A 10,766-nucleotide genomic window follows, 5' to 3' on the forward strand; every position below is an offset into this window, starting at 1 on the left:
TCTCCACTGTCGAGGTGACGCGCGCCATTTTGGCTCAAACAAAGTCAGAAACATTTTATATCCTCGATAAAGTATTTTAAATTGTAGCCATTAAAATGCAATGTAAAAGTGTACAGGACGGAATCTAGTTTCCAGGAGTTACATATAATGCGTATGTAACTTTTTTATTGATCTTACGACGCGTAAAGTAACGTTAAAAGTTGTTATTGTGAGCTTCAGTGGCAGCCGAGCTGTCTTGACGTGTGCTGATTTCAGCTTTGTGACTTGTGTTGTTATTTGTGCGATGGGAGGCTGCTCCGCTCCGAACTGCTCCAACTCAACCAGCATCGGTAAACAGCTGTTCAGGTTCCCCAAAGAGCCGCTCCGCAAGAAGAAATGGGTGGTGAACTGTCGACGGGACTTCGAGCCAACTCCTCACTCCAGACTCTGTCAGGTAACCTCAACTTTAACCCTCTTATTATGTTTGTTTCTCAGGAATAAAAATAGTGTGTTTAGAATGTTTAATTATCCAAATGTGTCAGAAACTAAAAAATCCCAATAAACATTGTTTATATTTCATTATTAACTCCATTAGTAACCATTTCAATCAATATTTAGTGCCATGGTGTTCTTTACCTCTCACAGATCAGGGTTCAATGAGGATAATTCACTCGTTTTTCATAGAAAATGCACGTTTAAACTTTTTTTTTATGTACATTGGAAAGACCTATATATAAAATACAATAGTTTTATATGATGTTGAGTTTTTGAAAATTTTATTCTACATTTATTATTTTTTTCTTTTATTGAGTGATGTTACCTCTCAGTATCTATGTAATATAAAAATGCAAATATGTGAAATTAACCGTTTTCTTATTTTAGGCTATATGTTAATTACTCTCATTAAGACATGCAGAAGATGTTTCATCCCCGAAAAAAAATATTTTAACAATTTTTTTTTTGAGTTTTAGACTTTAAAATGGGTCAATTTGACCCGCAACATAACAGGAGGGTTAAGTCACCTAGAAGTCTATTTAAGTCACCTAGCAGTCTGTTTAATAGAAATGATGCATCGGTTCAAAAGAAGAACCGAAGTTAAATGGGATAGGACTGTAGTTATCATGGTCACTTATATTCTGCACTGAAAAAAATTTTTTTTTTGGCCCTGTAAATATTATTTCAATCATCTATATGAATTCTACAACCAAATAGTCAAATTGACCCAATCTGTTTTGACTATTCCTTCTTTCCTCCCTCCTCCTGCCTTCCTCTCTTCTTTCCTCCTTCCTTCTTTCCTTCCCTCGCCCCTCCTTTCTTTCTTTCCTTCCTTTCCTCCCTCCTTCCCTTCTTTTCTTTCCTCCTTCCGCTATCTCCTTTCCTTTCTCTCTTCTTTCCTTCCTCCTGATTTCCTCTCCTTTCCTCCTTCCTTCCTTCCTTCTTTCATCCCTCCCGCCTCCATCCCTTCCTCTATCCTCCTTCCTTCTTCCCTTCCCTCGCCCCCCTTTACTTCCCTCCTTTCTTTCCTTCCTCCTTCCTTTCTGCCCTCTTTCCTTCCTTCCGCCCTCCTTTCTGCCCTCTTTCCTTCCTGCCTCCCTCCTTCCTCCTTTATTTTTTCCTTCCTTTCTTCTCCTCCTCCCCTTTCTTTCCTCCATCCTCCTTCCTTTCTCTCTCCTTTCCATTCTTTCTCCGTTTCCTCCTCTCTTCTTTCCTTCCTCCATCCTTCTTTCTTTCCTTCCTTCTTTCCTCCATCCTTTTTTACTTCTCTTTGCGTCCTTCCCTCTTCTTCCTTCCTTGACCCGAGGACAACAGGAGGGTTAAAATAGCAGTTTTTTTAACCCTATAAAGCCAAGTGTATCATATTTGATACATACGTTTTTGAGACCTCTACATCATCAGTGTGATATTTTTTTCCTGAAAAACCTGATGAATACATGAATTGACGATTAAAAAAACTGAGCAACAAATTGCACAAAAATACCAGATTCAGCAAAAATGATATGCAGGTTCCACGAGTGGATCAGTCATTGCTGCATTAAAAAACTTCATATCTGCAGATGTATGATGTTGTGTTATATGGAAAAAATATGTATTTTGTATGATTGAGGAAAAAGGAAAAGTCAAAGTCTTAATAGGTTAAATATTTTAGGGTTTATATGTTTTTGTTAGTTCGAGAAAAACAAACTTTGTGAGCAACAAAATGCACAAAAAGACCTGATGTATCAAATATGATACAAATTAGAATTCATAAATGCAATTTATTTATTTCTTAAAATTCGTCAGCAGGTTAATAAGCACTCAGTTTTTACAAAAATTGAATTTTCTGGCAATTATTTCAAGTGTATCATATTTGATACATACGTTTTTGAGACCTCTACATCATCAGTGTGATATTTTTTTCCTGAAAAACCTGATGAATACATGAATTGACGATTAAAAAAACTGAGCAACAAATTTCACCAAAATACCAGATGTAACAAAAATGATATGCAGGTTCCACTGGTGGATCTGTCATTGCTGCGTGAAAACTTCATATCAGCAGATGTATGATGTTGTTTTATATGGAAAAAAAGATTTTGTATGTTTGAGGAAAATGTTAAAAGGAAAGTCAAAGTTTTATTTGGTTAAAAATATTAGGTTTTATGTGATTATGTGAGTTCAAGAAAAGCAAATTGTGAGCAACAAATTGCACAAAAAGACCTGATGTATCAAATATGATCCAAATTAAATTCATATATGAAAATTGATATTGAATTAAAAAAAGGTTAGCCAGTTCAACAAACACTCCAGTTTTGAAAATTTAGAGTTTTCTGGCAATTATTTCACGGTTCAGGCTTTATAGGGTTAAGTCACCTAGCAGTCTGTTTAATAGAAATTATGCATCGGTTCTAAAGAAGAACCGAAGTTAAATGGGATAGGACTGTAGTTATCATGGTCACTTATATTCTGCACTGAAAATGTATTTTTTTTTTGGCCCTGTAAATATTATTTCAACCATCTATATGAATTCTACAACAAAATACGAATTCAGTGCTTTAAAATAGCAGTTTTTCATGTAGTGCATAGGGCAATTTTCAACTCGATACCGATACTCAGGAAAATATTCGATACTCGATACCATTTTCGATACCACAAGGATAACAACAAAGACCCCCAAATTTAACAGGAATATTTTTTATTAACAAGAAAAATGCAACATGTAAAAATTAACAGAACCACAGGTTAAATATTTATAATAAAAAAAAGTGTGCAAAAAGAAACTGCAACTATGATAACAAGCTTCAGATACTCGATACTTTTGAAAATGAGTATTGTATCCGGATACAACGTTTTAGTATCAATACTTTTTTGAGTATTGATACTTTTGACAACCCTAGTAGTGCATTACTTAGTGATTGTTTGTTATTATGTGTCCTCAGTTTTGTATGTAAATTGAATCATTCGTTCCAAGTAATATTCACTAAACCAGTTCATTGGATTAATTAGTTGATATTTCCAGGTTAAATGTAATTGAGGGACATTAGTGAATCTGCAATTTACTTGTGTATTTTCATTAAAAAAAACAAGTGGTTCTATTATATAAATATTACTTAGAAACAGCCTGAGTAAAGATTACAAACACGTTCTGTGTGAAAAAACTTGCCTAAGTAAATGTCACTGCAATTTTTTTCAGTGCTGGTCCAGCCAGTGCTTCAATATACTATACTATTAGATATAGATAGGTGGATATATATCCCAAGGGGATTCAAGCATCCAGTAGCAGCATTCAAACATACATTAAAAATAAACTTAACCTATAAATAATTATCTAAAAACCCCACGATAAATTTGAGTTTACATTAAAACAATTACTAAAAATATTTAATAATTTTCAGATAAATTGGACATTACTGTGAAGTTAAACATTTGCAGGAAATAAAATAAAATAATGTGCAGATAAATTAAACTTTTGCATAGATGATCAGGAAAATAGTGCAAAACATTGAATGAAATTGTCTATTGTCTGTTGTTATGGTCTTATTTCTTGTCTTTGAGTCTATTATTAATATTTGTTAGAGCCATTTTGTACATTGTAGAGAAGCTGATAAATAAGTCAGATTTGTATTTCATAAGTTTATAGTTCTTTATTGAGGTTGTAGGAATGCCTATTGGTTCGTAGGAATTGCACTCTTCTTATTGGCTGAGATGTGTGTAACATCATAATTGCTTACTTTGTTTTAATTAGGATTATGGAGACGAGGAGAGCACACTAGTTTTTGACCGTGCTCATAATTATTATTATTTTGGATTGCTGCAGTTTATTATTTGTAATGCTCAAACGAAAGGTTTCAATAAACCATAAGTAAGAAACTGTGGGATTTTTTCGGCTTAAGACACGCGTCAACTACATCCTCACGCTCCATAATTGAAGTGTGCGTTTTAAGTAAAACTAGACGGAGCCACACTAACAATATTATTAAATGTATAAAATGTATTCCTGTCTTATTCCCCCCAAGGATCATTTTGAGCAGAGCCAGTTTGAGGAGATAGCCAGGTCTCCAGCAGGGGGCAAGAAGCTGAAGCCCAACGCCATCCCCACTCTGTTCAGCATCGGAGACCCTCCGTACCCAGCAGTCACCATCCCATACATCCTGCTGCCCATGAAACCTGAACCAGGTTTGTGCAAATGTGCAACAAAAATGGATGAAAGTTTCAGTTCAGTTTCATCATTTTTTTTATGAAGTAGGCAACTGGAAGCATACTGCACTTACAGGACAGGTGCACATGATGCAGTGTGGAAGAGTGATTTGCATTTTCGCCTCATTTGCAATATGAACAGACAGACAGATAGACAGATAGATAGATAGATAGATAGATAGATAGATATCTTCCTGATTAAAAACAGTCGCTGGTTGGCTCTCTTAAAAATGCTCACTGAATTTTCATGAAAACTAGTTTAATCTACAGGGTTCGTATGGGTGCTTGAAATCCTTGAAAATGCTTGAATTTAAATGTTGTATTTTCAAGGTTTAAAAAGTGCTTGGATTTTGGATAAAGTGCTTGTAAATGCCTGAAATTCTTACTATATTTCTCTTGCAATCTGACTATATCCATCTATAGACTATAGATAATCACATGTTCAATGTAAAAATAATGATCTAATGTGAAATCATCATCAGAAATTTTATTGAGTAGGATAAACCCCTTGAGAGGAATCCTCTCGTTTTCGAGGGGGTCCTAAAGTACTTTACAAAACAAAACACTCAACAATTTACAGACATACAACAACAAAGACAACAGGCATCAACACAAACATAACAAACAAAAAATGAACACAAGAATAATCACAACCTCTCAAATGGCCACAAGTTGGCCATAACATTAGCCTAGTAAAACTGAAAGAAGTAACATAATATTATTGTAAATTGAAATTGCATTTAAAAAATAAATAAATAAATAAATAAATAAATATGACATAATATTATCTGAAACATGTGCAGTTTAACTCAAAATAAGAAGACAGGGCATATTTAAAACTATGAAAAGACGTCAATGATCGTATGTTTAAAGGAAGATTATTCCAGTCCGATGGCGCTTTGAACTTAAATGCTTTTTTACCAATTGTTTTGTTCACTGTAGGAATGAAAAAGAAATACTGAGATGAGTGTCGTAATTGATATGTTGAGGAATATGGAATCAAAAATTGTTGTAAATAGACAGTTATGAGATGAAATGAAGACCGTTCCTCCTAAAAATGTAACACCATCTCTGTTGGTATGGTTCAGTGAAATCTCCCCCTTTTAGTATGTAAGTACTCATCTAAAACATGCAGTTTACAACAGGTGTAAGATACTGGAAAAGCTTGAAAATTTACCTTGAAAGTCCTTGAAAAATGCTTCAATCTGACCACTGCTAAAGTGTACGAACCCTGTATCTAAAATCATGCTCAGGTACTTAAAATGTTCCACAACTTCCACAGGCTGGTTTGAAATACAACAGGGGCCATGCTACTGACATCCCTTGGTTTAGTTTGTACAATTAGTTCTTAGGTTTTCACCACATTAATTTCCAAATTACTGGTCTGACACAAAGTCCTGCAGTGGCAATGCAAGTAATACCAGTAAGTTTAGGTAGATGATCACGAGATTCCAGACAGGAAATACAATTTAGACATTGCTTTGTGTCTGTAGTGGAGAAAGAGCTGAATTTCGGGGACCACGGCTATGCGAGACGCACCCCTCTGCCGGGTCTGGAGGGAGAAGATGGAGACAGGACTGCAGAGGAGCAGCCGCCCTGCACGCAGTGTCACCTCCTCAAGAAACAGCTGGAGCAGGAGATGCAGCACACTGCAAGGCTGCAGAAGGAGGTAAGATGACGCCTAGTGTCTCTTTCAACAAGGGGCAATGTTCTACATTTTAACACCAATAAATGTATTTATAATTATGATAATTGTGTCTAATGTTATGGGAAAGTACTATTTTTATTTTTTAATTTTTTTTTATTGTGCAATAATACAATACAGTGACATGGACAGACGTGTGTGTGTGTGTGTGTGTGTGTGTGTGTGTGTGTGTGTGTGTGTGTGTTTCAGTGATAGATCTAGTAGTTAAGTATTAATATATGATAATAAATATTCTGTATCATTATTAGGCAGAGAAAGCAGTACTACTAAAATGTAAATAGAATAAATAAAATAATAATAATAATTTATCTATATATATCTATAAATCTATACATACAATAAAACATAAATATATATATATATATATATATATATATATATATATATATATACATTAGTATTATTATATATAATATATATATAAAACAATAAATAAATACAAATAAATAAATAAATACATTTATAAAATAATAAAAAAGAATAAAAAAAAAAGGGAAAGTACTTTTTTCTGACGGTTGTTCTATTGTTCTTCTAACCTCATTAGCTTACATCCCCTTGTTATTTGATGTGGACTTCCTTTTTAAAATCCAGAAATTGAGAACTTAAATCAGTTAGGAAATCACAAGTGTGATTTCCTAAATAGCCCTAATAAATGTATTTCTTCTGTCTCAGGCCGAGGAGATGAAGAAGCGTTTGTACCGGCTCGACCGCATCGAGAAGGGTCTCCAGAACTTCCTGTACGAGGACCAGATCCGCGCCCTGTCCCTCACCAAACGCTCCCGCCGTGCCGTCTGGTCTCCAGAGACCATCCTGAAGGCCCGGAAGATCCGCTGTGCAGTTGGCACAAAAGGCTACGAGTACCTGAGAGAGCTGGGGTACCCTCTGCCCTCCTACAGGACTCTGTGTAACCGCCTGGAGACTAAGATCATGGTGACGACTGACATGAGCTGTGAGGAGCTGGCCGAGCTGGGCCTGGGTCTCATGGCCACCTGTGACAGTCCCACAGAAGGAGTTGGGGACAACGATGAGGAGGAACTCATAGGGGTTTTGTCCTGATCGCTGCAGTTTGGCATGAATTACTGAATCTAACCAAAGGGAAGTATATACACAGTGTACCAGAAGATGGCCACATTATGCTACTTATCTCATCTATCAAAGACTTCAGCATCAATATAAGTGTATGTAGCACTACGACATGGCTGTGCTCAAATGATGTAAGATGCAGGGGCTTGCAGCTAGCTGGGGGTTATGGCGTTTCCTATCATAAAGATGCTAAGCTACGGTATGAGCTGCTGCATGTGAGGAGATGCACAATGTAGCCTGTAACTAAGACTGCATTCACATTAAATTAGCTTCGTGTGGTGTGTGAGTGTCACTTAAATGGCCCATTTGTATGACACCATGTTGTGAACTTTAACCCCCAAATGTAGCACAAGTGGACTATTAATTTCATCTCAATATATATATTCAGGCCTTGACAGTTACAGTTGCCAGGTTGGTATTGGCAGCTCATTTTATAAATTGGCAACTATTTCTTGACGTTGACTTTCTAACTTATTCAAAGTAGATTGTGATGTGACCCACTAGATGGCATTCTTGGTTTAATGAAAAAGGCTTGAGAAAGGCTAATTCAGTGTGCTTTTAACCCTTTGTTGGACAGAGAGCGCCATCTAGTGGGCTCAGAAAATATAGAAAATGGTTCATGAAGCTTCATTTGGACACCAATAAAAATAGGATAATAGTATAGTGTTATATCAGGTTAGATTTCCATTTATTGTCACTAAAAGCATTTCTTGTTTTTTCAATTCCACCTTTCAACCCAAAGAAACATTCAACTTATTTTTTTTTTTGGTGTTCCAACTTGTGATGTCCAAATGAAGCTTCATGAACCATTAGATGTACTTGTTGATCCCACTAGATGGCGTTCTTGGTTTATCGAATAAGGCTTATGAAAGGCTAATTCAGAGTGATTTTAACCCTTTGTTGGACAGAAAGCGCCATCTAGTGGGCTCAAAAAATATAGAAAATGGTTCATGAAGCTTCATTTGGACATCACTAAAAATAGGGATAAAACATGCACCCCAAAATAATTCAATTTTAATGTTTGTGCTTTAGTAACTGTTAAACATTGCTGTAAGAGTCAGATCTGGAACTATGGCACCTTAAGGCAATACATCCAGAAATTGTCAAAATGTTTTTAAATAAACTAAAAATGTGAAACATATGATAGAGCTAAGGGAAAGGGAGGGAATCACATAAATGATTAAAATTCTTCTGGGAACCATGAATGCACGGAATTTCATGGCAATATATGTAATTGTTGAGATATTTCAGTCTGAAATAGGATAATAGTATAGAGTTATATCAGGTTAAATTTCCATTTATTATCACTAAGAGCATTTCTTGTTTTTCGATTCCACATTTCAACCCAAAGAAACATTGAACTTTTTCTTTTTGGGTGTTCCAACTTGTGATGTCCAAATGAAGCTTCATGAACCATTAGTTGTATTTGTTGACCCCACTAGATGGCGTTCTTGGGTTAATGGCAAAGGCTCAAGAAAGGCTAATTCAGTGTGCTTTTAACCCTTTGTTGGACAGAGAGCACCATCTAGTGGGCTCAGAAAATATAGAAAATGGTTCATGAAGCTTCATGTGAACATCACTAGTGCCAACCACCGCAGCCCAAACTCAAATGAAACCACTACTAAAATGAATGGGAGGAGTGGCCTTTTCATAGGCACCACCTGAAATGGTGTGAATGCAGAATGCAGCCTAAGAAGACTTCCACTGAATGTGGAATTGTGTGAAAAGTGTAGACATAATTTGCAAAGAATGTCTACTCTGTTGCTTATGTGTGTTTACAGCTAATTTAACGTGTTTCACTGACGATGTTTACCTGCAAAATAAAACCCTGGTCGCATTCAGGACACTCGAATAGATAAACTCATATCCTGGGTTTAGTAGCTTGAATGTTTCTGATACTATGAGCATTATGGTATGTAAATATGTTACACTATAAATTGTTTCCTGTACATAAGGCAAGCTTTATTTTTTTGTTAGAATTTACCCAAAGTATTTATCATGTGTTGGTGTGTAGCACACAACCAGGACAAAAGTGAGTGTCTAGATAAATGTTTGCGTTTTAACTTTAGCGGTGGGATTTTCAAACTGTGCTATTTGAATTTACTTCTTCTACAAATGTTTCAAACACTGTCAGCTAAATTAGTGTTGAGATCCTTAATTCATGTAGCCTATTTTGAGCTCATATTCCAAGCTGAAATTTCTGCTGTTTTTTGGTAACACATTTTTATAATTTTTAGGGAGCACACCCTAAGATGTGAAGTCAACAAGTAAACCCTCCACTGGTAAATAACCAATATTCTACATTAAATAAATTGTACATTTTGGACAGTGGAGTAACTACAAAGTGTATCAATAAAAAAGCTCAGGCTTATCATGTCATTCAATATCAGCAACAACACTGGCACTGTGAGAAATAAAAGTGATTGTCAAGAATTACCTGTATTTTTTTTTATGTGTGAATGTGTGAGAGGGAGACATTAATACATGTTTGTTCTCATACATATCAGTAACAGAAGCAGTATTGTTGCCATCACTACACTTGTTACGTGAGAACCAAGGTTATTATAGAAAACTAACAAAATAACAAAAACTACAATTGAAAAAACATTTTCGTTAACTGAAATAAAAATAAAAACGAAAGTTTAAAAAAAACAAAAAACGATAACTAACTGAAACTGTATTGTGTGGTTACAAAACTAACTAAAATTATAGTGAAAATGTCGTTTTCGTCTTTGTCAACTTTGTTCATACGTAAACCTTTTTGGTTGATGAAACCTATTTCATCTTTTTGGTTTTATGACTTAATAAACTTATTGGGGCTGAGATGGATAAGACAAAGGAAATAAAGGAAACATTTATTGTGACTTTTTTAAAATCTGGCACCCAACAAATACCCCATTACAAAAAAAAAAAAGAACACTAAAACTAATAAAAACTAAACTAAAACTAAGCATTTTCAAAAAATTAAAACTAGCAAACTCACTCTAAAAACAAATTAAAACTAACTGAATTGGAAAACAAAAAATCACAACGAAATTAAAACTAAAACTAATGAAAAACTATTATAACCTTGGTGAGAACTGACACGAAAGTTTAGGACTCTGCAAGTGGAAAACAAAACCTAACCCCAAGTCCCCATAAATAACACTAAAGTAACTAAATACTCACACTGGCCTTTGAGGTTGTGTGCAACTTCTGTCCAAGTTTTGTTTACCTTGGATAAAACAGAATGACATCTAACTTTGACCCTGTTTGGACTTTGACCAAATCACTCACCTGAGAGATTAGATATTTGTTTTGCAGTTGGCTTGTTACCTTAACTGAA

At 35.2% G+C, this 10,766-nt stretch overlaps 1 protein-coding gene across 1 annotated transcript; it reads left to right on the forward strand.

Annotated features, from left to right (window-relative positions):
* Positions 1 to 12: 12 nt before the first annotated feature.
* si:ch73-382f3.1 (uncharacterized protein LOC100151273 homolog) lies at positions 13 to 9,874 on the forward strand. Its single transcript, XM_059344381.1, has 4 exons — positions 13 to 433; positions 4,473 to 4,632; positions 6,147 to 6,322; positions 7,031 to 9,874. Exons 1-4 carry the CDS (start codon positions 284 to 286, stop codon positions 7,412 to 7,414), a joined length of 870 nt encoding a protein of 289 aa, XP_059200364.1. The 5' UTR covers positions 13 to 283; the 3' UTR covers positions 7,415 to 9,874.
* The last annotated feature ends 892 nt before the right edge of the window (positions 9,875 to 10,766 follow it).

Source organism: Centropristis striata, chromosome 11 (assembly GCF_030273125.1).
Source record: "Centropristis striata isolate RG_2023a ecotype Rhode Island chromosome 11, C.striata_1.0, whole genome shotgun sequence".
Lineage (NCBI taxonomy): Eukaryota > Metazoa > Chordata > Actinopteri > Perciformes > Serranidae > Centropristis > Centropristis striata.

Bases quoted from the DNA above. Each gene is read 5' to 3' on its own strand.
- si:ch73-382f3.1 (XM_059344381.1), top strand. From the start codon at position 284: ATGGGAGGCTGCTCCGCTCCGAACTGCTCCAACTCAACCAGCATCGGT. The intron at 4,633-6,146 runs GTTTGTGCAAAT...TTGTGTCTGTAG, and splicing joins GCCCATGAAACCTGAACCAG to TGGAGAAAGAGCTGAATTTC. The intron at 6,323-7,030 runs GTAAGATGACGC...CTTCTGTCTCAG, and splicing joins CTGCAAGGCTGCAGAAGGAG to GCCGAGGAGATGAAGAAGCG.